General features: G+C 34.3%; 1 protein-coding gene across 1 annotated transcript; it reads right to left on the bottom strand.

The window, feature by feature from the left end:
• LOC134234173 (uncharacterized) lies at positions 1–13,356 on the bottom strand. Its single transcript, XM_062716233.1, has 8 exons — positions 13,211–13,356; positions 11,321–11,461; positions 8,910–9,078; positions 7,641–7,646; positions 7,269–7,286; positions 4,006–4,195; positions 3,361–3,467; positions 1–989 (listed from the first exon to the last, which is right to left on the bottom strand). The coding sequence occupies exons 1-8, from the start codon at positions 13,264–13,266 to the stop codon at positions 624–626; spliced, it is 1,053 nt and encodes a 350-aa protein (XP_062572217.1). The 5' UTR covers positions 13,267–13,356; the 3' UTR covers positions 1–623.

Raw genomic sequence — 13,356 nt, 5'->3', positions numbered from 1 at the left:
ATCATTCAAATATCAAAATACAATAAAATAGTTGGTGTTGTCAGGCTGTCAGTTTACCAAATGTAATACATGAACTTCGTCTTCTGACATAACTTAAATAAGAATTGCAAAATATTCTATTTTAAACATTCATTGACATCAAAAACCAGAAAAATAATTAGTTTTAACTGTATGTGAAAAATTGTTCATACAGACAAACAGGCAAACGGCTAGACCAGAGTCCTACATCCTCGCAATGCCAGGTCTCACGGCATTGAGAGGATGAAAGTCCTGCAGTCTTAAAACAGTTTACGTAAAAGTTTTCATGTTTTTATTTAGTTTTGGGAAATAATTAACGAGCAATCAAGGCTTACTTCAGAAGTAGACATTTTTAAAAATATCAAACCATTAGGACTGTTGTTGAAGTTTAGAAAACAGCCATTGAGTAACTATATAGTATCTCAGTCATTATTGGTAAATGTATACGTTTGAATAAGAACCATTCATATTGTTTTAAATTGTATTGTCATTACCATCTTATGTTAGAAGATAACAAATCTCCAACTCTCCATGCAATAAAGAAAGCATAACAATTTAAAGAAAGTTTTAACAATAACAATTAAAATACCGGTATAGTACTAAAGCTACACAACATTCTGTAGGATAGTGTTATTGGTTAACAACACTATTTTGCCTCTGTTCATTTTAATTTTCTTGGATTTCTTTCTTTGTGATCTCTGTTTCTGGCGGAGTTTCTTCTGTTTTAATTTCTCGGCTCTCTTCGCGGCTTTCTGTTGCCTTCGCCATTGCTTAAACTGAGAAATCATTTTCGACTGTTGCTGTGCCAAGTTGTTGATCTTCTTTCTAGTTGTTTCCACTGTTTGTTGTTTTTGTTTCACACTTAGATTGACCCATTTTTGTCTCTCTGTATCGAACGCTCCTTTAAGTAGTTTGATGTTTAACTTAAGAGTTTTCATTGTGGCACAACTGGGCAACATGATCCGCTTACACTGAAGAGAATAAAAGTCATGTTATACTTGTCGTTGAAAAGTTCATCATATAATTTGATTACTGAGTAACTTAGTCTTACAGGTAGCTATAACCAATACTATATGTTTTCTTTTAAACAAAATGAAAGAAAAAGTGAGTAAGCTCACAAACCCCACGCTCCCCCAAAAGTCGAAGTGCTGAAATTCCCGGAAAAAAATAAAGGAATTGGAATTTCTTGGTAATATGCACTTCTACACATTGTGTCCTAAATATCTGCAAAGTTTGCCCAAATTCTGTGCAGCGGTTTATAAGGAGTTGCGCTGACAAACTATTCATCATTATATTCAAGATATGGCAAAAAATCTAAGTTAAAAATTGCAGGAATTCCCGGCAAATATGAAGGAATCGGAATTTCCTGGTAATGTGCATGTCTACACATTGTGTCCTAAATATCTGCAAATTTTGACGAAATTCTGTGCAGCGGTTTATGAGGAGTCGCGCTGACAAACTGTTCATATCTATATTCAAGATATAGTCAAAAATTTAAGCTGAAATGTTCGGAAATTCCCAGAAAAAATGAAAAGAATTTCCTTAACACTACACATTGTGTCCTAAATATAAAGTTTGAGTTGTCAGCTGAGGAGTTGCGCTGACAAACTATTCATCTCTATATTCAAGATATGGCCAAAATCTAAGTTGAAAAGTGCGGAAATTCCCGGAAAAAATAAAGGAATCGGAATTCCCTGGTAATATGCACATCTACACATTGTGTCCTAAATATCTGCACCAAAGTTTGACGAAGTTCTGTGTAGCGGTTTACGAGTTGCGCTGACAAAAAAGGACTGACGGACTGACGGTCAAAAACATACCTCACGCAACTTGTTGCGTGGGGTATAAAAAAGTTATTTCAACTTAAAGCTACATTAAGGAGTTGATCCTAAAGTCTTGTGGAGTCTTGGTAAATGGAGAGCGTTTAAAACACAGTTAAAGAATTTTATCAATGGTCAGTGACCATATGTGGTATGTAAGCAAGTATTAACCATGCAACTTTTGTTACCTTTGAACAATACCAACTCTTCTTACAGTCAAACTGCAACCTGCATGCCTCACATATATGGCACTGTGCCCTTACAATAATATAAATCCCCATTTCATACGACCACAACCCATCGTGTCTACAACCTGATTCTTTCCATCATATTTCCCCTTGCTTACGACCATATCCTATTTTGGATAGCACCACATTCACCCTGCATGCCTATAGCTACATTTCACACTGCCTACAGCAACATTCCACCCTGCCTACCACCACATTTCACTCTGTCTACAGTCACATTTCATTCTACCTACCACCACATTTCATCCAGTTTACAGGCACATTCCACCCTGCCTTCCACCACAATCCACCCTACCTCCCACATTTCATCCTATCTATAGTCACACACCACTCTGCCTACCACCACATTTCATCCTGTCTACAGTCACATTCCACTCTGCCTACCACCACATTTCATCCCTTCTACCACCATATTTCATCCTGTCTACAGCCACATTTATTCCTACCTACCACCACATTTCATCCTGTTTACAGTCACATTCCACCCTACCTTCCACCACATTTCATCCTTTCTATAGTCACATACCACTCTGTCTACCACCACATTTCACTCTGTCTACAGTCACATTCCACTCTGGCTACCACCACATTTAATCCTTTCTACCGTCACATTTCATCCTGTCTACAGCCACATTTCACCCTGTCTACAGCCACATTTATTCCTACCTACCACATTTCATCATGTTTACAGTCACATTCCATCCTGCCTACCACCACATTCCACCCTACCTTCCACCACATTTCATTCTGTCTACAGCCACATTTCATCCTGTCTACACCACATTTCACTCTGTCTACAGCCACATTTCACCCTGCCTACAGCCACATTTCACCATGCCTACATTCACATTTATTCCTACCTACCACCACATTTCATCATGTCTGCAGTCACATTCCACCCTGCCTACCACATTTCATCCTGTCTACCACCACATTTCACTCTGTCTACAGTCACATTCCACCCTGCCTACCACCACATTTCATCCTGTCTACAGTCACATTTCACTCTGTCTACAGCCACATTTCACTCTGTCTACAGCCACATTTCACTCTGTCTACAGCCACATTTCACTCTGCCTACAGCCACATTTCATCCTACCTACCACCACATTTCATCATGTCTGCAGTCACATTCCACCCTACCTACCACATTTCATTCTGCCTACAGCAACATTTAACCTTGCATCTGACCACATCCTATCCTGAATACAACATTCACCCTATCTACAGCTCATTCCATCCTGTCTCCAACGACACACCACATTCTTACTTACTCTTCGCAATATGGACCTCTGGCGAGCCTGGGCTTTGATAATTTTGACCTCTGTAATTGATGCCTTCTCCCATAATGCTCTGTCTGTGCCACTGCGAAACTGAAGTCCTATAGTGAATAAAATAGATAAAACTAATGGTAATTTTTTTCTCAACATGTCAATAAATTTCACTGCATAAAAGACTCAAAACTAAAACATAAAAGACTCAAAACAGGTCAAGCTTTCTCTTTCTTTCTTTCTCTCTCTCTCCCTCGTTTAGTAAACAACACAAAATCAATCAACCCTTGTCTCTTGTCGTGGATAGTTTCCCTAGATTGTCACTACACTCTCTTTTTCCTCCAACATATTATTAATCACCCTGCGACCTGGTGAAATAGGGCTGGAAGGCATAGTCTAGATCTTCGTGGAGTTGTATGTAATTCTGTATTTACCGTGGGGCCTGGTGAAATAGGGCTGGAAGGCGTAGTCTAGGTGGCCTGGGCTGTATGTAGTTCTGTATACTTACCCTGGGATCTGGTGAAGTAAGGCTGGAAGGCGTAGTCTAGGTGGGGCTGTATGTAGTTCTGTATACTTACCCTGGGATCTGGTGAAGTAAGGCTGGAAGGCGTAGTCTAGGTGGGGCTGTATGTAGTTCTGTATACTTACCCTGGGGTCTGGAGAAATAGGGCTGGAAGGCGTAGTCTAGGTGGGGCTGTATATAGTTTTGCTCTATCTCTCTCCTTATGTCCTTTATCTCCCCCTCGTAACGCCCCAGCAATCCCTTAATCTCCGCCATTTTACCAGTCCTGTATTTCTTCACTTCCATGAGCCGTCTTGCAGTGGACATTCGAATCACCTTTCGTTTAAAGAATGTATATAGAGATACAAAATTAAGTTGTAATATCAACGTACCTAATCAACAGATTAATACCTAAAACATGTAAAATGTTTAAGAGAACATATTAACATTTATGTTCATTTTTGCACAGATAACCAATTCTGGTTTGAATGAACAAAAACGTTCTGCTTCGTTAATTGTTGACCATAGAGACTCTCGAAATTATTTTAGCATATGAAAAGAGAAAAACTGAGCTTATGCTACAAATATATATGAACTGTATGGATTTAATTGATACAATATACATGTACAAATAGTAAATGACGTCAGAGAATAAAATGTACGTGCAAACAAGAAAACAACATACAAAATAAAAAGCCGCAATACAGACAACCTGGAATATTTATTTCAAACCTAAGAAATATCAGGCATGAAGAAAAGAAATTAAAGGGCATAATCTAAAAAAAATATTTACGTTCTCTGGTGTGATTCATCTATACTTAACTAATTAACGAAAAATTATCTACAAGAAGGATAGTCACTTTGATGTTGGACCTGAGTTTGTGTAACAACTTTCAAACAATTAAATTTGGTTCGTGTTCCTAAACCAGAGGCTTTCATGAAATTCACAATTTACAATTTTGCACAACTTCCATGGTGCCTTGCATATCATAATTATTAACTTAGCATGCTTACTTATTTACTTAATACCCAGAGGTAGATTCAGAGTAACAAAGAGAAAATGCACTTCCACTTTTAAAAAAAATTGAAATTAACCCAAATAACAAAGGAACCACTGTTCCAGGGCCATATATTATATTCAAAATTTTGCAAATTTTATTTATGTAAAATGGTTGATTAATATAACAAAGAGCAGATTTCAAAGCATTAATTTATTTTCAGGTATGTAACCACGTGACCCCCCGTATACAACTAACGGGGGCATTAATAACCACTTTTCAACGTATGCACCAAATGAATCTTCATCATAAATATATATATACTTTCATTGGCTAAATATAAAAAGCAAAGAAAAATATTTACAAATGGCAATAAATGTATTTTTACTATATATATACAATAGTTTTCTCAAACACTTAACACCAGTTTCATATTTACCTGACCCTGGAAAAACATAAAATTCACAATTTTGGAAGAGGCACTCTTGCTTAAAATAGCTATGTGCTTAAGTTTATCTTTTAATACCAACTTAAACTTGAAGATTTTCAAAAAAATAATGCATTTTTACTATATAAACGGTTACGTAGGGGGGAGTCCCGTTTAACACCAAAGCACATCACCCTGGGGCCATAAAATTCACAATTTTGTGTTGTTTTCATCTCTTTTATACTGCATCATTTAACTATGTGCTTAGTTAGTGTATTTAATACCCAGGAGTTAGAGAAGATATTTTTCTATCAGAAAAAAAATCAGCATTAGATTACATGAACAATATATATATCATCAGAGCACATGTGCTTGGGGACCCTAACACCAATATGTAATTTTCCATATATATCCAAAAATTCATAAAATTCACAAATCTTCCGAAAGAGGCACTCTAATAAAAGATCATCCCGATATAATGTGCTTAATAATATCAAAAATTTTTTTATTATTATTGAGCAGAGAAGAAGATTTTCATAGAAATAATTTGCATTTTTACTATATAATTTGGTTGTCAAACTGTTGTTACCTCCTTTCACATCCCATTTTTTTTTTTCTTTTGCCTGTAAAAATCTTTTATTTGAGCTGTATGTAATTTAAAAATTGTTATTTAAATTCATACTAAAAAGAATAACCTTTCAGCTGTTTTCTTAAGTCAAATAGTAAATGTGCTTAGTTAGTGTACATTTCGAGTATTGCCCATGTCAGTGTGGGCAGAGAAGAAGATTTACGGAAGAAATTTTTAATGCATTTTCACTATATAATTTGATAATGATAATATCATTAACACAGAAAAATGTATGGGGCAAAAATTCACAAATCTAGCTGAAAGATGTGTTTTGTCATCATAGCTATGTACTTAGTTAGTTTATCTAATACCCAGAAGCAGAAAAGAAGATTTTCAAAGAATAAATGCATTTTCACTATATAATCTATAGAGCCACGCCCTAACACCAGAACCCCTCGCCCTGGGGCCATAAAATTCACAAATCTGGAAGAGGCACTCTTGCTCATCATAACTATGTAGCTTAGTTAGTGTATTTAATACCCAGGAGCAGAGAAAATTTTCGATTTTCTAAGAAATTAATGCATTTTCATTATATAATTCTATAGAGCCCCATTTCCTAACACCAGAACCCCTTCCCTGGGGCCATAAAATTCACAAATCTGAAAGAGGCCAAAATATTCTCAATCATAGCTATGTGCTTAGTTAGTGTATCTAATACCCAGGAGCAAGAAGAAGATTAATCAAAGAAAAATATAATGCATTTTCACTATATAATCTAAATTTATCCCCCCTAACACCAGAACCCCTGAAGGGGCCATGAAATTCACAAATTTTTTTGAAAATAAAAAAAATGGTTAATATTATCATAAAATTTGCTTAGTTAGTGTATTTAATACCCAGGAGCAGAGAAGAAGATTTTCAAAGAAATATTGCATTTTCACTATATAATCTGTTATATTGCCCCGTTGTTGTACTAAAACCCCTGACCCTGGGGCCATGAATTTCACAATTTTGGTAGAGGACTCAATGCTCATTACATTCATGCCAATAGTTTGCCTGCTTGATGTCCAGGAGTAAAGAAGAAATTTTTAAAGATTTCATTAATTTTAGTGGTTTTGGCCCCACCCCACTTTGACATAAACGGGCGGGGACCATGAAATTCAAAATTTTTGTTCCCGGTCCAACATCATAGATGCTGTATACCAAATTTGGTTGAAATTGGTAAATCAATTTTTAAATTAAGAAGCTGAAAATGTTCAAATGTTAACACATGACACACGGGTTGTTGAAACGACGGACAGTTTGACAACCAAGTTTTATCAACACATTAGCAAATAACAGTTACTATGATTTAAGTATTCTGCAAAAAAATTGTTTGATATTAAAAATTTTTACAAGAAGGATAGTCAGAATTACTTTGATGTTGGATGGTTCCTGACTGTTTGAATTTTTGTGAAAAACATGAAAAAATTACAGTCCTTCAAGCACATGTGCTCTGATGATATATAATCCAATTGTTCATGTAATCTATATTGCTGATTTTTTTCTAGAACTGATAAAGCCACAGAAAAATATCTTTTCATAACTTCAGATTATAAAGTAAGTTACCAAACATAGATTTATAGATATCTAAGAGTAAATAAATAGGTATTGGCAGTATAAAAGAGATGAAAACAACACAAAGTATGCATTTGACTTTATTTTGCGACTCCCGTGATTTTTCCGATAGTATTCAATGTAACCGAGGAGAAAATGTCTCAATTATTAATTTTTGTAAAGTCTGGCTATTTCAATCTTTTAAAAAAAATTTTCTCTTAATGTTTTAACTGTAAAAAGGGAGGTTGTTCAAATGAAAATTTTTATGAATTTATCCATATATTCATTTGGTTTTTTTTTTTTATACATGTATGTATATGACAGAACAACAAATGACAAGATAAAGCTATATATAGCCATCTTCCGTGGGATATTTGTCAAACCTAATTTACCCAAAAAGACTGACCCACATCTCCTCTGACTCCGAAGCGGTGATCTAATTCCCCATACGTTGAAAACGACTCCCCCATAAGTTTTAATGTTACCCGTTGTACCATTTTATGCCATGAAATATTCTCTCTCTCTCTCTCTCTCTTTCTCTCTCTTATTAAATAATCAGGCCAATTTTTGATCATTAAGTGTAAATTCTTTTAATTCGTGATGTGAACAATGTTAGATGTGTTTATACGAATTTTCATTTCGTTCAGATAATAAAAGCTAAAATCTTATACCAGAAACATTTCCTTCCATGTGTAGAGTTTTGATTTCCATTTTGATTACGGATGAAATCCTATACCATGTAATAATTATTTTTTTCTTATTAATAAATTCAATTCCCTGCAAACTTTTAGCATAAATGCTGGACAGGAACATTTGGATACAGGTTAATATATATACTATATATATATCTTTCTACAAACAATAAAAATTAGCTAATTCGTGAATTAACCTTTATTCTCATGAATAAATGAATATCGGAGACTTGACAGGGACGTCAGAAAATGTCATGGAACATCAGAGATTAGACAGTGATACCAGGGGTAAAGTCAGGGGACATCGGGGATGTCAGGGATAGACAGAGTAGTCATGCAGGGACAACGGTAGGTATTCATGGGGGAAAGTCACGGAGAGACATGAAAATGCCAGGGAGTGACAGAAGATTATCAGAGGATTTCTTGAAATTTAATTATAAGGGGAAATAAAAAATAAAATAGGGGCTCCCAGTTTGCTAGCTCTCCGTCATAAGAATAATATTTGAGATATTCAAGTTCAACTGTGACTTGTAGTGAAGTACCATAAGTATTTTCTCTCTTAAAATGTATGCCGTAAAATTTGTAATACCTGTATTCATCCACTCCAATTTGATGGTTCATATACCAGAAATTAAAAAAAGAAGCAACGACTTTTTAAAATGAAAGTTGGTGTTTATAACTTTTTTGAGTCTCAAAACTGTTAACTGTCAAAATGTTCTAAATATATTTCAAAGTCGTTGAAATTAGTGAGTTTAGTTGATATACTTACTGCTATGCAATCCCCCCTGTGCAGCAGGCCAAGTGATGTAACAGCAGTGGCGTCACATAGTCCAATGTAAGCAAATATGTCGTTGGCTGACTGAACTTGAATATTCTGGGTATCATTTTGAAACTTGAAATGGTGTAACGTTGACTGGCCCGAGACTGGTGGTAAAATGCTGGAAAATATAAAAAAAAAATATCAGAGGAGAAAACTTAGCATTCAGACAATTCTTACCATTCAATGAATTCAGTTGGGGGCGGGGGGGGGGGGGGGGGGGGGACGGGAGGGGGGTAAGAAGGGGGCAGCTGAGATCAGTTTCCTTGTTGATTTTCTTTGCAAAATGTTCACTACTAAGTCAGAATCGTACTTGTATTCCCAATTTATACTGACAAACTTAGACAATTACTGAGAATATGCTGTCTTGACTGCAAAACTTAGACAATTACTGACCTTTTTTCTGTCGGTTTTGATAAACTTAAAAAAGTGCTGACAATCTTAGTCGGTGTTGATAAACTTAGACAATTACTGACCCGTTTACTGTCCATGATGAAAAACTTAGACACGTCCTGACATTTACTGATAATTACTGTCCCTATTTTTCTCGCTCTCGGGGAGGCTGCAGAAGTCTGAAATTGTTTTTTAAGGGTTAATTTAATTAATTTTTATTCTTTTTTAAAATTATGTCTCAATTATACATTCAAAAATATCCTAGGATCAATTAATACAAAAATAATTAATTAAAAATGTTTTTAAAAAAAAAAGTTAAAATTTCAAAATCTTCAAGCAGATAAGCAATTTAAAAAAAAATGTGGCATTTATTATCAAGATATGGCATTTTAAAAAAAAAAATTAAATTAAAAAGGTGAGTATATTATTTTATGTATGTAATCAGACAAAATGGTCAGTTTCAACCTTATTTCAATAAATCACATAAAACAAAATTGGACATAATTATTTTGGCTGACATAGAATTCTTGTCCAGTGCAATAACGTTCAATTTCTATTAAGATATGTTGTAGTAATTCTCAGGTAAATTAAGAAATTTACACATCAATCAAAGAGGAGTATCCACTTTTTCTAGACGTTTTCACATACTTAACTAGTTGTTCGGTAAAAAAAAAAAAAAAAAAAAAAAGGAATGTGTAACTTTATCGAAAAAGGCTTTCGACATAATTTTTGATTGTTAATTTTGATGCATATAAAAGAGAGCAAATATTTATTTTTCTTTAAATATTTGCACGTAACTTTGTCCAAAAGTCTTTCGACATAATTACAGAAAGTTAATTTTGATTCCTATCAAATTGAATAAATATGAAAGATAATGTGAATTTAAAAAATCCCAGCAAGTCTGTTCTTTAAATGAAAACATCGGTCAATTTGCATTTACATGTAGGCATTACAATGTGTTGCATTGTATTGCAGCAGAGTGCAGTATCGTGTCTTGATACCTTAATTTAGACAAGCACATTTTTTCTTGTCAATGTATTGCAAATATTCCCCCACCATCCACCCTCTCAAGGCAGCCTTTATGTACATTTTTCTGTTACGACTGATTGTAAGTTGTGAAATTTGCATAATGTCAGTTTGTTACAAGTTCGATAACTCAAATTATGACCCTTTGAACAACGTAGATAAAACTATCTTTGCTCTCTGCTTTATATTATGCAAATGTTCAGTCAATGTTATCAGGCGGCAAGTTTGTAAACTATATAAGACTTCAGGGACTCTAATTCTTAACGCTTAAATGATGACGCCAAAGTGACCAACGGTAAAGTCAGTTGTAAAGTTTGTTTTTAGTGTGAGTATATCTCACTAGACAAGTACTGCTACAATACAAGCAGTATCATAAAGCGCGTTTGATTGTTCTACATTGTAAATCGGCGTTTTGATTAATGGCGTCACAAAATTTCTTTTCATTAGCCAAACAAGAAATTAAATATTTGTTCGTTGTGGTCAAAAATCTTGCGGTTCGACCCTTTTTTAAAAAACCTTGCCACACTTGAGTTAATTTGATTAAAGCCATTTTAAAGGAGGAAATTATGCCCCCCCCCAAAAAAAAAAGATTATACAGAAAGAAATACACCACTTGAGTGACCCAAGTGATTTAAGAGGGCTGGGTAGCTGTGGCCATTTTTAGACCATATTTATCTTCTTTAGAAGAATGCAACTCCATATAAACTTATTAAGATATACAAAAATTATCAAATTCTAAAACTAAAATGTATGAAATTTTTCTTTGCCAAATGATAGTTGACAGCTTAAAATATCATATCTAAAGGATAAATTGTATCTGATGGTTGATTTGTTAACCCCTCCCCTCCCCCCAGGTAGCCTCCTTAAAAAAAGATTGGTTTCCATGCATAAATTATGTGTACTATAGTAAGGAAAAAGTAAACTGATATGATAAAGTAACTTACCATCTGTGGACGAGTGGGAATCCTGGCATCACTTCTTGTACGTAATGAGCACATTGTCCCATTTCTAATCCGAGATCTGGGATCTCCCAAAATTTCCTGCTGTATTCATACGCCAAGATATTAAGTGTCTGTGCCCGCAAACTATTTAAAAAATATATAACGTTTTCATTTTTTCTGTAAAATTCATAGAAAGATTTACTTTTTCGTGCTTGCTTTACAATATTTGTAAATTTATACTCTGTAACGTTAGTTCTCTTGCTTTTTTTTAAAGGAAAGAGGAAGATACCGTCTTGGAACCTTTAATATTATTTATTTATTAGATAAAATTGAAAGAAAAATTATTAAGATTCAGAGCTCATTGTTTTTTGAATTTCACTAAATATTTTCACACAGTTTTTTTCCCGATTGAATCTTAAACGTGTAGGTTTTTATAGATATGTTTCATTTTTTTTTTTTGTCATGGGTAATAACTGAGATTTAATTTTTAATTATTAGCGAAATTTCATGCATGGGGAAAAAAGAAGATATAATTTGCTAGAATAACGTATATTTAGAAAGTCGAGTGATTCTTGTTTTGCTTTACAATAAGTGCTACGAAAATAGTCATTTAATTTTAATTACAGAAATTAATTTTCCCGTCTACTCCCTCTTCGTACTAGCTGGATTGATTTCGCTTTCTTCACTGCACTGGTGACCTAGCTAACGTGAAAAGAATTAAAATATTCCAGTTGTGTTCCATAACGAATCCAATTCCAATGCCCCTGTTCTTCTACATTGCTTTGGAATTTGCCCATATTTCTATACATTGTTAATTATCATTTCATAAACTAAGTTAAAACAGGGTTTTGTTTTTCATAAATGTTTTTCAAATTATGGCACAAGAACTATTAAAAAACGATACATTCCTTAAAACACGACTAACTAATCGTTCTAAACCTGCTTTGAATTTCTCCAATTTGAGGACTTGCCAAAAGCAACCCGAAAGAAACGATTTAAAAGCATTGGGTCACGGATAATTGGAATAGTTCACACATGTATCCTAACGTAAAACCTACAAAAACACCTGATTCGTGCTGCGATAACTTGCATTCTATGTAGGTCTGCTAAACATCAGGTTAATTTTTCCACCGAAGAAACTCCTCAACTGAACTTAATTACGCTCTGTGTTCGTCTGAGAAGTCAGATCAAAACATTAAGGTAATCCGCGTACTTTGGAAAGCTTTTAATCGGTCTAGGGGTGGTTCCAGCCGTTCATCCTGGAACGAAGTACATGTATTAACACTGGACAGTCCCAGGCTTATTCAGAGAGAATTGGGCGTTTTGCAGGACTATGGACAGTTCAGTAGTAGTAATTCGGTATTAAAGAGCGACATGAATTTACCTGGTGAAATATTTAACTTCTTACCTAGACAATATTTCTTGTAATAATATAATCTTTCGGATTCGGATTTATATTACCGAACAAGTGAAAAAATGCCATTTTACATTTTAAAGTACTGATATATAGCTTCTGTGAACTCGGTACTAAAGCAATAATTTTTAAAGAACGTTAGTTTGGCTTAATTTTTTGTTTGTTTCTCAAACTCTGTTTCAATTATATACCCGCCGAATAACTTAGTTATAATATATTTATTGAATTTTTATTCTTTTAATTATCATTATATCATATTTTTTTTCAAAAAGTGCTTGTATGTCCCTAAGAAAATAAAGAAAAAGCCATATAAGAGAAATGACTGGGCACTGCTTAAATCATATATACTACGTGTTACAGGTGTAGTATTTCTTCCTCGTACGAATTTCAGTCGAGATTAAAAAACTTTTTTTTCAAAAAGTGTCAAATGGATATAATTATCATAACTTAATATACTAGAAATCTAAACATATACTTACTGGGCAAGGAAAACACTTTCCAATAAGACAAATAAAATATAACGAACAGTGGCCATTCCTCTACAAGCGCAGCCACTGAAATAGGTAAAGATGTTCGCGTACAATTTTATTTACGACGAACGTGAATGCACCCCCCGAACGTAAAC

This window comes from Saccostrea cucullata, unplaced genomic scaffold, assembly GCF_032062105.1.
Source record: "Saccostrea cucullata isolate Sc308-1 unplaced genomic scaffold, CSIRO_AGI_Scuc_v1 ctg237, whole genome shotgun sequence".
Taxonomy (NCBI): domain Eukaryota; kingdom Metazoa; phylum Mollusca; class Bivalvia; order Ostreida; family Ostreidae; genus Saccostrea; species Saccostrea cuccullata.
The sequence above is the reverse complement of the archived record's forward strand: the minus strand, read 5'-3'. Positions and strand labels throughout refer to the sequence as shown.

Bases quoted from the DNA above. Each gene is read 5' to 3' on its own strand.
- LOC134234173 (XM_062716233.1), bottom strand. From the start codon at position 13,266: ATGGCCACTGTTCGTTATATTTTATTTGTCTTATTGGAAAGTGTTTTC. The intron at 11,462-13,210 runs GTAAGTATATGT...TTTTTTAAATAG, and splicing joins GAAAGTGTTTTCCTTGCCCA to TTTGCGGGCACAGACACTTA. The intron at 9,079-11,320 runs GTAAGTTACTTT...TATATTTTCCAG, and splicing joins TTCCCACTCGTCCACAGATG to CATTTTACCACCAGTCTCGG.